This window comes from Megascapheus bottae, chromosome 5 (assembly GCF_031878675.1).
Source record: "Megascapheus bottae isolate mThoBot1 chromosome 5, mThoBot2.hap1, whole genome shotgun sequence".
In the NCBI taxonomy this organism is placed as follows: Eukaryota; Metazoa; Chordata; class Mammalia; order Rodentia; family Geomyidae; genus Megascapheus; species Megascapheus bottae.
Genome location: NC_143513.1, coordinates 10,893,423 through 10,911,435, shown reverse-complemented (window position 1 = coordinate 10,911,435; position 18,013 = coordinate 10,893,423). Strand labels below are relative to the sequence as shown.

Below are 18,013 nucleotides of genomic sequence, written 5' to 3'. Positions count from 1 at the left end.
AGGGAGGCAGAAGGAAGGACAGCAGGGAGGAATGGAGGAGGACAGAGGGAGGAGTAGGGAGAACAGACAGAAGAAGTAATGGGACAGAAGCCCCTTATGCCCCTTGACCTTCAGGAAACCATATACCTCCTTGGTACTCATCATTGTGAGTACTCATCACTGGCTCAGATCAAAGGTATTAACACCTTCCCAAACTTAAGATCATCTTTTCTAGTTGTGTCTTCTTCAGTCATAATCTCATTGGTTTCCCACACACACTCAGTAAACCAAGTACATGATTTTACTTCACAAAATCACGGCTGGTCATGAGAAGCCCAAACAGCCTGGATTTCCATTATTCATTTAATAGAGGACCCCTCCCATGTCCTTCTTCTGACATACAGCACTACTAAGAGTCTATGAAGCCCAGTGCCAGGTGTCCAGCATCCATGTTCCTCAGGCCTTTGATTGAAAACGAATCTTTGTTCATCCTCAGCCTGATCCCAAGACAAAAATCCCTCTAAGAATTCCTTCTTAGAAAAGGTATGGTTGGTGTTAGAAAATGTTTTGATCTAAGAAAGGAAAAAGGAGTCAAGAAAGGCCAGAGATGCTTTTAGATACTTCTTTTCCTCCAGTGAATTACAATGCATATCCATCACGGTGTTACAATGTATAGCCTTCACTGGTTATGACATAACCTTCATTGGGGTACAACACATGTTTCATGGGGTCCCAGCATATATCCTCCACCAGGTTACAACACATATCCTTCGCTGTAGTGATACATATATTCCTACACTTAACAGGTTCCTATCCTATTCTTTGCTTAAACCATATTTTGTAAAGCTGAGTTTGATTGGTAAGTCTATGACACCAGAGAATTTTCTCTTTAATCTCAACCTTCACTTCACCCTGGGCACACAGCAAACACTCATCCTGGGCATATGGCAAAGACATTTGTACTGAGGGAACAATGATCATGTAGGTTTGTGAATAAAGTCTGTTCTTTTTGTAACATTTAAAAATAGAGTAAGCTAGTTTTATGATGCCCTTGTCTGCTTCTGTCTTTATAAGGTCATTTTTGTAAGTGTTTATACAAAGGCAAGTGATCTTGTTACCAGACTTTCAGGGCAGCACCCAGGTTGGGGGTGGGGGGGGTCCCAGAAAATCATGTCCTCTGGGGACCTGACAAGAGCTTCAGATTTAAAAGGAGGAAGAATTTATAGATAAAGTTAATCAAAACGGATAAAACTGAAGTCTGGCCAATTATTATCTCAGTTCTGTTCTAGAGTCTTATTAAGGAAATCACCTATTACTCTCCACAGCTGGGGAAGGAGAGAGGAAGTTGATATTGGGTACCTAGAAAACAGCTACTGTTTAGGGGTCTGTCTGAGCCAATCCACATCTGCTTTGCAGTGTTTACTCTCAGGCCTGTGGCCTTCAGGGTCAGTTCAGTTCCCTGGAGGTATTTTGCCTGCTAAGGGCAATCTCACCATGGAGTCACATATTCAGTCTGCTATTCCTGAGGACTTTTCAGTACCACTCCAGGGGCCCAGAATAGAAATTTGTGAGAGCTGTCAATTTCCCATATGCTGACTCTATGTCCCCCCCCCCAAATCTTTGGGATATCTCAGTAATCTTAATATCTTCAGCCTTGAAGGCAATACTAGTGGTATTGGTGGTAGAGGGAGATTCCTTTGGTTGATATAAGCTCATCTTGAAAAATCAACAAGCTGAGAAGGGACCTGACCCAAAGTTTAAGGCAAAGGAGACAGAGAAGACATGAAGGCAGAAATGCCAAGTTTATCTTGGTATTACTCGGTGTTAGTCACTCATGGGGCATCTGCTTTTGATTCTTTGCTCAAGGGTCAGAGCTTTTAGTAAACACAATTCAGCTACCTCAGGTGTTAATAAGAAAGTTGTATACATGTAGGGTGTGTGTGTGTGTGTGTGTGTGTGTGTGTGTGTGTGTGTGTGTGTGTGTATGTGTGTGTTTGCAAATCATCAGTAAACTTCATTAAAACTTTTCTTAGTATGAAGCTAAATCTAATGTTTCTGCAGTGTTAAAAGGAAACCAAAATGATTCTAAACTCAAAGAACAGACAGAAGTTCAAGTGGGTTGTAATCTTGGCAAAAACATGTTCTGCCAGGAAATAAAAAAGAATTTGGTCTCAAAATCTGTTACAGTGCAGGCTTCTTCTGGTTTTCCTTTTGTAAGAGCAAAGTCCAGAAAAAAAGAATCATAACATCATCTCACACATGAAATCCACTTTCTGGGTCTGACCGTATTTAAATTACTTATCTGAAATTAGGCCAAGGCTATAAAAATGTTCCTTCTGAAAAACCAATCGGGACACATGAGGTCCACACTCAACCCACCTGTGTTTGTGGAATGAACAAACAGAATACTTTTTGTAGCACATTGGCAGTTATTGATTTATAATTGGTTGATTTATCTCAGGGATTCGTGGGTTTTCAAGTCTCCTAAAGATGATGTGTTGAGAACAATGTTCTGGAGTTCTTTCTATTGCTATGAATTCAAGGAAAAGGTGGTCCTAGAAGTTCTCCTCACCATGTGTTTTATCCTTAATCTGTAACTTGTCCAGCAGATGAGTTCCCCAAAGGTTGGACAGTGTCTTTGAACTCCTGGTCCACCCAGAGTGTAGCACCACCAGTCAGCAAATGTCAGTGGTGACACGAATGACTGAAAATATATAAAACAATGTTGGTCTGTATTTAACATGATCATGTAGATGATGCAGAAAAACAAAAACTACCATGGAAGACAATCTTTGGAGAATCATCAAAATGCAGGTGAATGGGGAAGAGATGATGGATTCAATATGACAGATTTGGAAAGCAGTGCTCCATTTCTTTGCCCATCTTAATTAAAGCTTAGATGAAGCCCTAAAGATTTGGACTTCCTTTTTATTAGAATTACAGTGGAAAATCCTGATCCGCTATTCAAAGGGATTGATTCTTCTTCTTGTGTGAGCATTTGTTCCAGTCACTTGCCAATCAACTGGTTAATTTGAGCAAGGACAAAGTTTGTTACCAGTCAACTTCAAAGAAAAAATATCACCCAACAATGTAAAGTATTGTAGTAAAATCAGTGCAGGAATTAAAAGCTGCAAAGAAACTGACAATACAAATTTTGAAATCTACCTGTTGTCTCTGGTAATGGTAGAATGGCTGTTGATTTTGACCAGGAAATGTCTGTTCCTCTGTTTTTAAATAGGAGAAAAGTACCAGATCTAAATTAAAATGTGTAATGACATTATTCTTCTGGGAAAATGAATGTAGATTTATTACTCAAAATTGGATCTTTCCTCTGTCTTTTTGCATCAGAATGTCTAGTACAGACATATCCATGCAGACATGGATATGTGTGCTTAAACAACACAATCTTTATAGACTCCTATAATTCGTCTGTTTCAGACATGTTTAATTGGGTTAAATCTCAAATGTGTTTCTTCCCTTGGTCCTGCACTGACTAATTATTTCCTGATTTCTTCCATGCCACTGGACTGCAGGCACTCTGGCCTCTCCTCCTCCCTCTGCACACAACCATAGTATTGGGGGATGGAACCCATATTCATGGGGGAGTCTTCCAAAGAGCACACTCTAAAAAGACCTTTCCAATAAGGTTTAGGTCCCTGTGTTGATATGACAGTCTTTAAGGGTCCTAAGATGATGCCTACAGGGCTATGTGAATTACTCTGCACTTAAAATGCAATGATCAATTCATGGGCCAATCCCTCCTAGCTATCTCTCTAGCCAGACGCCTGGAGAGAGCAGAGCTGCAGTGGTTCCCTTTTAAAGTAGAAATTGGACACATCAAGAATGGTTTATGATTGCAACTTGACCTTAGAAGCAATATCTCAAATAGGTAATGGCTCAGGAAGTAGAACAGCTTCTCCCCTTGAAGAAGGGATGAGAATTGAACTCCTGCCTACCCAAGGATGAGATCCTGTTTCAGTGTATAAAAAAATTGTGAATCAGCCAGGTGCTGGTAGCTCATATCTGGAATAATAGCTACTCAGGAGGCTGAGATCTGAGGATCATGGTTCAAAGCCAGCCTGGGCAGGAAAGTCTGTGAGACTCTTACCTGCAATTAACCATCAGGAAACTAGAAATAGCGCTGTGGTTCAAGTGCTGGAGCCCTCCTAGCCCTGAGCTGAAGAGCTCAGGTATGGCGCCCAGGCCCAGAGTTCAAGCCCCATGATGAAAAAAAAAATTGTGATTCCATGGTATAAAGTAAAGTATCCCAAATTTTTTAGACAGAACAAATAAATTTAAAAGTAACTATTACTGTATTTAAAATTCTAGTCTGTGTAATAGAAAGCTGAATGAAAATGAAAATAAAAGTGTCAACAAATTCTGGTTAGTTGAGGAATGATAGATTCTGTTTAATTATTGACATTGGTGGTTGTAATTTGAGACATGCTAGAATTCTTGACATACCATATGCTTTTTGAATAATCAAGGGAGGGAAAAAACAATTAAGAAAAATCTTGTCCACTTTGCAAAAAAAAAAAAGTAAACATGGTAAAATTAACTCAATGTACATATGTGAACTAAGAAACCCGAGGAGCTGGCGGGGATGAGAGAGACAGGGAAGAGAAAGGATGGTGGGCTTTCACAACAAGCCTGTAAACTGCATTTCAGGAGAGCTGATTTCAAACTCCAAGGAGACCTGTCCTGACATCCCTGGCCTGCAAGGGCTGAGTTAAAGGGGCTAGAAGATCCAGCTTGCTGAGTACAAGAGAGCTGTTGTCTGACAAAAAAGGAGTTTGACATCTTGTATGCAAGGAGCAGATCAGCAAATGGCACTGTTGTACATATGGCTCTCTGCAAGAAGCATTGGCTAAAATGTTCTGTGAAGAATTCAAAATGGTCCCGAAGAGCATTTAGAAAGAACAGTGTGGGGAAATACCCTGACTGCACAGGAATAATTCCTTACCACCAGCCAGTACAGTCAATAGTTAGGTGACAACAGTAAAGAATGTTCTAGAAGATATTCATTTCTTTGCCTGGGGACTTGGAGACTGGCTCATAAAGAAGCTTTGTTGCTCTATAACACAAGTGAAAATTTCTACATGCCCTGGGGAAACATCCAGCAGCATCCAGAGGAGGCAAATAGCTGCCTTGTGTCAGCCAGACTCAGAACTCAACACCTAGGCTTCTATCCTTGAGAGAAGAGATAGGAACTTGGCAACAGAACAGGTATGAAGACAGTTCACTCCAGACAGCCACCTCTCTTCTGTATGAGGCCACAGCCTGCCCCTCCCCTCCCCGCAGGCCTCTTCTCCCATTCCCCGACCTGAGTTCCAATCCCATGGGATTTCTCCCTCCAGGACTCTGATCCTGGACCATTTTAGGTAGAAATCAGGAGCTCCTGCTCTCAATTCAGGCCACAGATACAGCCTTTTGGGTTCATGTCCTCCTTCAGCCATCTCCAGGTCCTCGGCAGGGCCCTGGCTCCCAGGCTCTGTGTCTGGTGTAATGCTGCCATCTGGTGTCAGTTAACATGCAGTGCCTGAGGCCTAGGCCTTCTGCGAGGCAGGAAGACTTTCCAAATATGTGACCTGAGCCAGCCAGCAGGAGAGCTGACCTCTCAGGCCAGCCACAGGGGCAAGAGTGGTCCTCCCAGGCCTCAGGAGGAGAGTGGCCCTCTCAGGCAATCACATAGAACCCAGAGGAACCTGTGAAGACAGCTGAGTAGAGAAGTTGATTTCTAGTGAACACCGATAGGAACACATGTTATACTATATCTTCATATTACATATTCATAATGATTACTACTAATCAGTGTGGTCATTAGTAATGATCTCAATAGTGATTGAGTTTTAATAGCTAGTAATGATGGTGCAAAGGAAAGCATATATAGTTCTATAAGCTTTTGTATGTGTAGAAAGTCTTCATGCGATCCAGGATGACCCTCATCATGACCTGCAATTGGCATAGTGTCACCATGTCCACCCCCTGGGGAGGGCGTGGGAAGCAACGTGTACTCAACTGCACACCTGGCTCCAGGTCTATTGGATGATGGAGTTAGGGTCCAACGTGGTGCCAGTATCACAGACTATGAAGACATCAGGGTCCTAAGCATTGGGCACACAGAATAAGGGCATCAGTTATCAGGTCCAGGATGAAATCATGGACAGGATAGGAGGAGACAGGAGGAAGAGGAGGAGGAGCAGGAGAAGGAGGAGGAAGAGGGCTTCCTTTAACTGTTTTGAAACAAGGGTAGGCCAATAGCAGAACATTTGTTCATAAGATTTAGCTGAAAGGAAAAGAGAGGACAGTCAATGACACAACTTGGGAATAGTAAGCACCTCAGGAAAGAACCCCAGACAGGAACTACTTCCAATTGGACTAGCCCTGGCCTGGCCTGGCTAGCTTCAGGAACCAAGTGGGAAAGCCTGAGTGTGGTGCCAGTTTCTTTCTCTCCCCCACCTCCATGCCATAATGCTCTACGCAAGGTACAGTCCCACCATGCGTCTTGAATTGTCTGCTGTCTACTGTCAAGAAAACCAACTTTTCACATACTCTGTCTAGTTGTTAGTTAGTTTGAGTCAGGGAAAATATATTCCCTCTTACTCTAGTTGGCCAAACAGAAGTCTCATCGTAAGTATATCACTTAGCAAACATTTCCCATGTATCTGCCTTAATGATGCAAAAAAAATAAAAACAGAGCAGAAACATATGAGAGACCTCTATCTCCAAAATAACCAGGCATAGCGCAAGTGGTAGAGAGCCAGCCAGAAGCAAGAAAGATAAGCAAGTGTGCGGCTCTTAGTTCAATCCTAGCATCCATTTCAAGCAAAATAACCCAGATACCAGTTACCTACACATATTCACCAACAATCAATCTGGTTTTGGCCAGCCTCACAACCAGTCTTTTCTTGCAGAACAATGAAAGGCCTTCCATCTGGCCCCTGTATTCTTTTTTTCATATATTTTTATTGTAATTAATAGAAGGGTTACATTATATTCACCAGATAGAAGGTGCATTACTTCACATACATTGATACCCTTTCTCATGTCTTGGTCCCCATTTCCCTCCCCTCACCCCCACCCTCATCTTGTTTTCCCCCCTTTCCTATCCAATTTCAAATAACCAAATACGCTTATATCCAATATATCAGATAACAGGGTGAAATATTGTAATAATATGAGATAACCAAGGGACAGCAAAAGAGATGAGAGATAACATAGTACATTAAGGACAACAATCACTCATTATATGGCTTTTGTTTTTATATCCTAGAGGTCCTTTCATTTAGTGTCATACTGTATTGGCCCCTGTATTCTTAAAAGTGCTTCTTCTCATCCTTCCACTTCCCAGATACTTCCTTTCCTGGCTTGTACTGTCTTCTCTGGATGAATTTCTTGTGGAGAAAGAGCAAATTTCCCACTCTAATCTTTATCAGAGTCACCACCTACTAGCTACCTATGAGCCACAGCTTACCATGATTAAGCATACAACTGACAGAAGAAGCTTCCAGGAGAGTTCAGGTGTTGCTATTCACAAGGACACACATGTCCTGACTTAACTGTGTAGGGTTGCTGTGCACTGCAGTCTCTCCTACTAACAGTGACAATGACAGACCCAAACAATATGAGTGTGAACTTGCCATATGACTGGGTCTAGATGAAGCTTCAAAAAACTTAACTTGGAGGGAGGGAAATGGGGACAAAAACATGAGAAGGGGTATCAGTGTGTGAGAAGTATCTGGCAAATAGAACTGTAACCCCTCTATACATTAGAATTTTTAAAAAGCTTAACTTAAACCAAGCAAAGGGGAGTGCCCAGGTATGGTCTTTGTTTTCTTGGGGTAGCATGTAAGGGTTATGCAATTCCTGGATTGTCTTCTTTAATAAATATTCAACTCAAAACCGTATTATTTTAAGAGATGTAGTGCCTCTGGATTGCATATGTTGACCTTGGTATCAGGAAACCAGATTTGTGCTTACATGAGCTCTAAGAATAGAGGAAAAGATGTCCTTAGAATTTCTTCATCCATTTGTGCTAGGCATTGACAGAGAGGCAGCATTGGAAAGCTGGGCTTCAGCCCTGTTGAAAGCACATTTGCTCTTGACTAACCTCAAAGGCTCTTCCCTCCCACAGGCACTGGAATAGACAGAGCAAACAGCTGCCAGTCTGATAGCAGTGGGTTTCTGGAGGAACCACTGGAGCCCCCAACTCTCCAGGTAAAAAAGAGTGAAGCAAGGCCCTAAGCACTCTTTCCCCATGCTGCACTGAAGCCCCCTCCCGCCCATTTTGTTTGTTTGTTTGTTTTTACCTTTGCCTTTATGTTCTTTAGGTAGTGTAAGTACATTAGTTCTTGAACATTGTCATCCCTTCCCATGATTTTCCCCTACTTTCCTCTCCTGCCCCAAGTTGTAAAGTTCATTTCCAACCTAGTTTTCTGTGAACATCAATGCTACCGTGGGTCACCCTTGTCATTTGTCCCATCATCTTTTTTCCCCCTTCCCATCCCTGATTCACAAAGACAAATAGATGTATATACAGTACACCAGGTACCAAAGTCAGATACAACAACAGGATAAACCATAAGGAAACAAAGAAACAGAAATAACTTCATGTAGTATGTTGAGAACAATCACCACAAAAATAAATCTTTTTCCTCTATCCTATAGTTCATTTTATTTAGGCTCATCCTATCTGGCCATGTGCACATAGTTTTGAGCTATTGCGCTCCTCTGCTAGAATTCTAGATGCTAATTATTACAAATTAGGGAAACCATGGGGTCGATGTTCCTTTAGGTCCAGCTTGCTTCATTTAATATTTTTTCCTATCTTTCCATTTCCTTACAAATAGGGCAAAACCATCCTTTCTGATGGCAGTATAGAATTTCATTGTGTATGAATACCACATCTTGATCCACTCATCTACTGAGGGGCATCTTGGTTGGTTCCATATCTTAGCAATGGTAAATAAGGTTGCAGTGAACATAGTTGTGCTGGTAGATTTAGTGTGGCCTTGAATGTGGAAATTTGGATAAATTGGGCCCAGTTTTTAAAGTGTCCACCACTGTGGGAAAGATATGAAGGCCCATAGCTACATCCCTAAAGGACAGAGAGGTGACAGAAGCACAGAGACCATGTATTACAACTCTCTTCTCCTTGCTTCCTTGTTTTCTTTGATTTTTCTAAATAAGGAAGGTGAGCTATGTAGACGTGATTTAATGCCTATTTTGTCATCTTTATCCCGTGACTTCAGAGTCACTGATAATGGTACTTCACCTTCCAGCCTTCCTCACTCCTTTGTCACTGTGTCTCCTGTGACTCCTCTTGCAGAGCAGCCAGGGTCCTGCTGAGGATAGATATGGGAAGCCAAGAGATCTGAGCCATGGTTCTGCATCCTTCCAGAACTTCCAGGAAGAATCAGATATCTCTGATTCCATGAGCCTGGTGGGCAGATCCTTCTCAAGCCAAGACTACCGTGTCTTGGGAGAAAAGACCTCTGCATTTGTGGTGGAGGAAGAGTCTCTGCTTGGGGCCTCGGAGGGACCACCAGAGCTCTGGACTCCAGATATAGACTCCAAGAATCCCACAGTGGGAGAAGACCCAGAGGAAGATGTCAAATATGAGGACGATGAAGGCCTGGCCATTTCCACAAATCCTGGCCTTCTGGAGTCCCTGGTGGCTGAAGTTACAGAGAAGAAGGGTAGGGGTGGGTCTGTGGGGCCTGAGAGGGCAAGAGAGGTGCCTAGGAAGTGGAGGTACCAGGATCGTCAAAAGTCACCTGGAATGGACCCTTCTCAAGTCAGGGTCCCACATGTGGAGTCTGGGTTCCCAGGAGCCGTGGAGAGCAGCAAGCTTTGCTCTGACTCCAGCGAGAAGCCACCACACCACATCCTCAGTCACAGAGGAGTGACAGCCCGCCCAGCTGACTTTGTTCATAGGGTAAAGTGCAGTCCCTACCACCACGCTCTCTCTGAGGCAGATGCAGGTGGCCTCGGGCCTGTCACAAACCCACTGTGCTGCAGTCTGGAGTCAGGTCCTCGGAATGCAGTGGCGGAGGGGATGGACTGCAGAGGCGAAGCTTTAGAACAAACTCTGTGTGACCCCATCACTGTGACAGAAGCAAGAAGGGGCACTCAAGTGGTGCAGGTCCGTGATGCATCTGTTCAGACTTCCACAAGCAGATCCTGGCCGCATCCCTGCTGTTTATCCCACCGGAACAAGCTCTGTGCTCATAGGCGCCGCACCCTCACCAAATCTTCCTCTCTGGACACAGATTTCCCCAGGGCCTGCACATCAAGCTTCTGCCACACCACCCCAGTCTGCTGCTGCCTCTGCGGCCCACACCATCCCTACAGCCCTGGGAACAGGCACTGCCTCAGCCCTGCACCCTCCACCAGCTTACAGGGTCTGAGCTCACAGACAGGGCTCTCAGAAGCCCAGTTCATAAAGACCTCGGAAGTCCTTCCAGACACCACCAGACGGGAGCTAAGATCTGTAAGTGTTTCTTCTTCAAGAACAGGAAGACAGCATCACCCACACCGCCCACACTCACTCCCAAACCATATCACCAGTACCTCCATGTTTAGCACAGATAAAGCTCTGGGGGATATTAATTGATTTGGTGTTGCTCTGATCATTAGTTTTATTGATTTATTATTGCACCAGTTTTGAATCTAGAGCTTTTCAGGAAAAAACAGAGGACATTGTCTACCTTTGCTAGTCTTGTTTAAAAGTATTCACTGGGTTACTGAGAGCCCCGTGATCCAGCTTCCTTAGCTTTTGAGCAGCATTTAATGAGTCCATCCAGTTTCTCTCTTCAGTATTTCTAAATGGGAGAAGTAAATCTGGTCATTTATTTTAAAAGTGTGTTCTGTGGGTACAATCTGGTTTCTACTTGTGTGGAAATCATTTATGTTATGATTGATGATAAGGAGAAATAACACTTATCAACAGAATCTAGAAGTCCATTGCCCCACATTGTGTTTGAGCTATGATTGCTTTATTTTTATGGGGCATGGCTGCTCCATACATTGTACAGCTCATCAGACCCTTGCTCTGACAGGCCAGGGCATATGAGCTTTGGATGTCCCTAGCAACTTGGAGGAGCTGATTCCAAGCAGCAGTTTGACGCCTGGGGACACAGATGCAGGTAGATGGGACCGCAACTGGCAGAAGGAAGCAGGTAGACAGGCAAGCATGACAGGCAGCCTCAGGGAACTCAGGTGCCAGGACCTAGAGCTAGGTATAGTAAGGAGATTGCTTAGACTAGAAACAGAGAATCAGTGCTGCCCAGTCCTCCTTGTTTGTGTCCAGAGAGTGCCTGAAGTGTACATGTTCAGTCCCAGGTGTGTGGGACTAGCAAGGACATGGCCCTGGTTGAGTTCTAAAGCCCAGTCTCTCATACACATACACACATATACAATGCACATTCACATATATTCCAGGAGACATTGAAACTAAAAGCAATTTTGACTAAGGAAAGTATCTCCTCAGTTTATTCGGGGGTTTGGAAATAATACAGAAAAGCACACAGCCATTTCTGTGGCCTTGTAGGTTATCTAAAATGATGGTCTGTTGTGATTAAATCTTCATGTGTGAGGCCAGGTACCAATGGCTTATGCCTGTAATCCTAACTACTCAGGAGGATGAGAGCTGAGATCATACTTTAAAGCCAGTTCTGGGCAGAAAAATCCATGGGACTTTTGTCTCTAATTCATCACCCAAAAGCCAGAAGTATAACTATGGCTCAGAGTGGTAGGGCACTCATCTTGAATATAAAAGCTCAGGGAAAGTACCCTGAGCTTGTGTTCAAGTCCTAGAACAAGCAAAAAAAGTATATAAATATAAATATGAATTAGTCAAGATTTTATTATAAGTTGTCCATTGCAAATCATTGCTGGTGCCATTACATTTATTTTTGAAAATGAGTTCTTTGGAATAAGTTACGCATTTAAAATTCATTTGGAAAAGACAAAAGTATTTCCAGAAAAAGAAAAATAAGAAACAACATTTCTGATTTTTTGAATATTCTTCTATAATATTTATGATTTAAGCATCGCAAGAAGAAGAAATACACAATTTCACAAAGTTACTGTGAACCAATTCAAGAGTAAAATGCTCCTACTCTGTCAAAGTTGAGATTTGCTTTTTTAGATTAAAGTCAGTGGACTTGCATTGCAGTCTGGGTTTAACCCAGACTGTACGTGAGGAGGAAAAAAAATGTCCCAAGCTATTCTCTTCCTTTTCTGTAACAGGTTTTCTTTATTTCTGAAAGGGTTTAGCAGAAGTTCGCTTGTCTAGAGCTGAACTCTATTGTTTAGAGTTTCCAAATGGCCAGAAGATGGCAGCATTTGGGAACGCTCCACTTTTCACCAGCCTGAATCTCCCTGCCTGGGGCCTTCCAATCACAAAGGGTCACACCCAAAGTGTCTGAAGGGGCATTAGAAAGGCAATGCTGAGCCCTCCCCCGCCCCACACCTATTTGAGCTCACAATTGTTTGGAAATGCCCTAACCTTGGTGACCTTCTAGGAATCTGCTTGAACCAGGCAGGACAGAGTCAATGCCACTAGGCCAGTGGTGAGTTTCTGAGCAACAAGTTCAATACTATGGTTCAACCTTCCCACGGGAACTAGGAAGTGATCCTGGCCAGACAGCACAGTTCAAAGCAATGGCTCTCAGTCTTTGAGGATGACATGTGTGAGTTAGATGTCCCCATCATAAGCCCATCATAGTTCCAGCTGTAAGTCCGCAGTCAGCATCAGGGGATACAGCATTCTACAACTACTGCTGGCAGGGCAGGAGGCTACCACAAGGCTGTGGTCACCACAAAGACACGGTCATCACAGGGACACGGTCACCACGGGGACATGGCCACCAGTGGGACAGTGCTTGTGCTGCTAAGAGTCATGCTTAAATAGGTCAGGCTGTCTGTCGTGCAGAGGTTCCCCAGATCCCCAGACTGGATAGTAGGAACATGCTCATGCTAGGAAACCAAGGCAAAGCACAGCCAGGAGAGAGTTCCAGGCCACCACGTGACCCACGTCAGCAGTGACGGGAGCAGGCAGGGCAGCTCGGGAGAGGCCAGGAGGCCTCACCTTTGCTTGTCCTCCTCCAGGTGGGTGGTTAGCCAGGTGGATTTAATAGCAGATTTTACCCTCCAGAGACTATGGCTAGACAGGACTCAGGCTAATACAAAGGACAAACTCCAGCCAACCCAATGCATTCCCCGAAAGCAGGCCCAGCTTTGCCAGCCCTGGCCACACCCTCACATTCTTGCCTCACTTGTGTCCTCCTTCCTGTCCAAAGCCTCAAGTCTCTGGACATGACTATTACTAAGTGCCACCCAGCCACCTCCACCTTCCGGACTCGGCCAAGTTTGCCTTGGGGCTAGGTGTCCCTGCCTATCCCTCTGACTTCACAGTCAGGCTTCCTTGGAAACAGACATTGGAATGTAGACACCCTCCCCTTCTCAGCTCTTTCTGCTTATCCTCAGTGCACTTTGCACGGGCTAGAAGTCATGACAACTGTATGCCAGAGTTTCCGGGAGTGCCTAGAGGAAGCTGGACGGTACCTAGCAGGACAGCAGGCACTTTTTTCCAAGGACATGTCGAAAGAGGAAAGGTAATTATCTAAGGGAGCTGTAAAACCAAGGAAGGGAATTGGGGTGGCGCAGGCCTGGGGAGCAGCCTGGCTAATGAGAAATCAGCAAGCTTTTGCTTAGCTTTCTTATCTTATGTTTGCTTTCTCTGGGAGAGCCTGGAGAGCCATTTACCAGATGGGGGTTAGTTCAGATGGTCAGAGGAGGAGTTATCTGATGGGGAGAGGCCGTGTCCACAGGATGGGTTTAATCTATGGGAACAGAGATCAAGCAAGGGTCCATGTGCAAGTTATTATATTCACATGAGTTGAAAATATATCTCAAGCTGAACATAATGGCTCACACCTGCAAGCCCAGATTTGCCACTCAAGAAGACAAAGATCTGGAAGATCCTGGTTTGGAGCCACACTGGGCAAAATTGTTAGGAAGACTGACTCCATCTTGGCCCACAAGCTGAGTATGGAAGTTTGTCACACATTTTCCTGGTAGCTGTCATCCAGCTACCCGGGAGGCACAAATAGGAGAAGTGTGGTCCAGGCCAGCTTGGGGAAAAAAAAAGAACTTATTTTAAAAATGACTCAAACAAACACAAGGAAGTGGCTCAAGTGATAGAGCACCAACCAACCAAGAGCCAAACCCAGTACCATGGCAGAAGATGCAAAAGTAGATGTATTATCACATACACAGCCTGGTGCTAAGGGTTGGAAAAAGAGTGCTATGGTTCTTTTTTTTTTCTCTTGAACTCAGTGCCCAGGCCCTGTGCCTAAGCTTTAATTCAGGGGTGGCATTCTGCCACTTGAGCCACTGCTCCACTTCCAGCTTTTGGGTAGTTACCTGGAGATAAGTCTCATGGACTTTTCTGTGTAGGCAATAGTCTCATGGGCTTTTCTGTGTGGGCTGGCTTCTAACTGTGGTCCTCAGATCTCGGCCTCCTGAATAGTTAGAACTACAGATGTGAGCCACGGATCCTAAGCTGTGGGTTCTAGGGTTATTAATGGAGAGGGAGAATATATTCCACCGCTTGATGATGAAAAGTTACACAATTTGATAAATGTATTACAAATTATTGAATTAAAACAGGTAAATGTGATAGTGTAATAGAGTAGCTCTAAAAATAAAAAAAATAAGAGAGGTAAGCTGGAGATGTAGTTGAATAGTAGAGCTCTTGAGAAGGAAGGAAAGAAGGAAGGAAGGAAGGAAGGAAGGAAGGAAGGAAGGAAGGAAGGAAGGGAGGGAGGGAGGGAGGGAGGGAGGGAAGGAAGGAAAGAAGGGTGGAGAGGAGGGAGGGAAGGTGGGAGGGAGGGAGGGAGGCAGGGAGGCAGGGAAGGAGGGGGAAGGAGGGGGGGAGGGAGGGAGGGAAGGAGGGTAGACATATGCATGCAACTGAATGGAATAAAAAGGATGACATTTTCTGTGAAAACATGGATGACAGACCTGCACTGCAGGCAGCATAGTGCAGCAGTGTGCCCAGGCTGAGGCTCCTTTGTTGTTTTCTGTTGTCCCTTCCAGGGAGGAGGTGCAACACCTGCACACACTGCGGGAGGCACTGAGACAACAGGTGGCAGAGCTGGAGTTTCAGCTTGGAGACCTCACCGGACAAATCAGAGAAGAGATCCTACTGGTAGGGGAAGAGGATGAGAGTTAGGCTTTGCCCAGCCCAGCCTAGGAGCAGGGATTAAGTGAGAAACCCAATGGTGCTGTCATTTCCATCATTCTAGGGCACGTGTCCATGCTTAGATAGCAAGCGTGGACATTTAATCTGCTCGCACCCACACAGCTGCCTGGAGGTCTCTCAAGGCAGAGCAGTGGTTCTTCCTGGAAAGGAGGGATACTTCATCTTCCCTCGAGCCTGGGGTGCCTTTGGGTGCAAACATAACACTGTCTTCTCACCTCTGTCTATTTTTCTCTCTGCAGTTAGACTGCCTCACAAGAGAGCCCCTTGGACTCCATACAAATCCACCACAACATGACTGGACAGAAGACAGAACTGTCCAGAGTCTGTGTGCTCACACCCACCCTGCCAGTCCTCCTCTATCAGGGGAGACCCAGCTGCTTGCAGCCTGTGCTCTGCCAGGCCTGGTGACCAGCACCAGACCATTTGTCCCATCACCTGCTCGGGTAGCATCAGCTCCAGCCCCTGCTTCCACTTGCTCTTCTGGAGGAAGGGTACAAATGCTTCTTCTAAATCAGTGGCAGGATGAGGAGGGGGGTTGGTCTGAAAGGCCATAGATGACCCAGAACAGCTGTTACAAGGAAATCTAAAATTTCCTTAAGGAAATTCAGCTACTAACCAATGCTTTATCAGAGATTCTTTCTGCAACCCCCCGCCACTGTTATAATTAAAAGCAGTAGAACTCAAAATATTTTAATCTTCATTGACTGTAAAGTAATTAGTCACATTGTCTGTCTCTGGCAGTATACAAGGTATACAAAGGTGACCAGAATGATACATAGTCTCTGATCCACTGGAGTTTATAATAATGTGGGAAAAACAGTATAAACACACATGCACATTTAACAGTGAGACCCAGGAAGGGCTCTGGAAAACAGGAATGGGTTTCATGAACAAGAGCAGAGCAAGGGTCTGACTCGGATCAACGAAGCACCTACTGTGTGCCAGGGACCCTGCTCATATTGGAGCCTCAGTGAACCAAAACAGACAGAAGGCCACCTTGTTGAGAGTTAAAAGAACAACAAAAAATGAGACAATTTCAATCCCAGCATTGTGGGGGAGCAATCAGTATGGGGTACACCTCAAAGGGAAGCTGAAGGAGGGCTTCAGTTGTGCACCTGCTTGGGGAACCTGGATAGTAAGGAAGGGGCACAAAGGGTGCAGAAGGGCTGTGACTGGGCCATGTTTCTGAGCAGTGCACCTGGCCCAAGCCACGCCATGACCAGAAGTCTGTGAGGCTGGATTCTTTTCCCAAATGTGATGGAAAACCTTTGTATGCTTTAGATGGGGTGGCCATAAGATTCAGAACTCAGGGTCTCAAACTCTTTCTTGGCTGTTTTGTTCACAGCTGGGGCCCTGCCACTTGGATACCCCCAAGGATCCAGAGAACCAGTGAGAAACCCTAGAACCACCACTCTACCCCCTCCCCTGAAGATTTCCTCCAAAAATGTCTGCACATTCTGGGATGATGGCAGCTCCCCAACCACATTCACACTGAGAGAACACTTTGGCCTCTTCCATCTGGAGTCCTAGACTCCTTCTCAAGGTTGATTTTGTTCCCTGCATAGTCCATTTCTTTATTCAAAGCTGAAATTGAGGAATGAGGGAAACTGGTTGGAGACAGACCACTTGAAACTCAAGTCACACATTTTCTTGGCTTTGTTATGCAGGAGCAAAAACAAGTTGCCTGGTGAAGACAGAAGGTGAAATCTTGAAGGCCGCTCTGAACCAGAGCACATGCACTGACCATGTAGATTTGTGTAAAGAAAGGATTTTCTTTTTCTTTTTTTTTTCTTTTTTGCTAGTCCTGGGCCTTGAACTCAGGGCCTTGGGCTTTCTCAAGGCTAGAGCTCTACCACCTGAGCCACCGCACCACTTCTGGCTTTTTCTGTGTATGTGGTATTGAGAAATCGAACCCCGCATGCTAGGCAAGCACTCTACCACTAGGCCAGACTCCCAGTCCCATAAAGAAATGAATTTTTAACCCACAGAAAAACACTCCCCATTCGATTTTGTGTATTTAACAGATTTCCCTTGCACATATTTTTTTTAATGTTTGGCCTGCATAGCTAGAGCTTATTTTCCCTTTAAAAGGAAATGATTTTTCTAAAGAGAAAAAACAAGAGGCTTTCTAATGACACAAAAATTCTGTCCCTTACAACGGGCAGCCCTTTGTTGAGGACACAATCTGTTTCCGTGTTGTCATCCAGTCTAATTAAAGAGGATGTGTGAGAAGGGTGTAAGTTTGTGTCAAGGGTAAAAGTCCTTTCTCGTGGAGCCAGAAGCTTCAGTGTTCTCATGTAGGAGGATGGGTTGCACGCCCAATTTCACATTGTGGTTCAAGCAGCAAATAATCACCACCATTGCAAGGTATACTAGATATTCAAAAATATTACAAATTGCCTTTCTTGAAAATTGTAGAGCAAAATGTGTAGCTAACAGTTAGACGGAAAATTTCTCTAACCCAAACTCAGCCTCTCTTACAGTTTAATTTTAAAACATTAACAGACCAGGAGGTTTGGAATGGGATCTTCCCTCCCTTAGCCTGTACTCAGTTAAGGAAGAACCTATGTCATCAAGAATCATTTCCAATTGTAAGAACTAAACTAAAGAATTTTCCTTGTGTTTTCATTCGCTTACAGAAGGCTGTGTCAGCCTTCACTGTTAATGACCTCACATAGCATTCCTTGTCTGATTCTGTCACCAGAAACATGTAACGGGGAAAACGCCATTATATGACCATTCTACATGTATATCCCTTTCTTA

The 18,013-nt window shown here is 44.4% G+C and overlaps 1 protein-coding gene across 1 annotated transcript in view; it reads left to right on the top strand.

Moving 5' to 3' along the window:
• The window catches only part of Itprid1 (ITPR interacting domain containing 1), a 55,617-nt gene extending 37,955 nt beyond the window's left edge, over positions 1-17,662 (top strand). The window contains exons 9-14 of the mRNA XM_090332277.1: positions 8,114-8,211; positions 9,308-10,471; positions 13,471-13,598; positions 15,085-15,196; positions 15,490-15,741; positions 16,596-17,662. Coding sequence (XP_090188403.1) covers positions 8,114-8,211; positions 9,308-10,471; positions 13,471-13,598; positions 15,085-15,196; positions 15,490-15,741; positions 16,596-16,643 — 1,802 coding nt within the window. The 3' untranslated portion in view covers positions 16,644-17,662. The remainder of the gene's footprint in view (positions 1-8,113; positions 8,212-9,307; positions 10,472-13,470; positions 13,599-15,084; positions 15,197-15,489; positions 15,742-16,595) is intronic.
• The last annotated feature ends 351 nt before the right edge of the window (positions 17,663-18,013 follow it).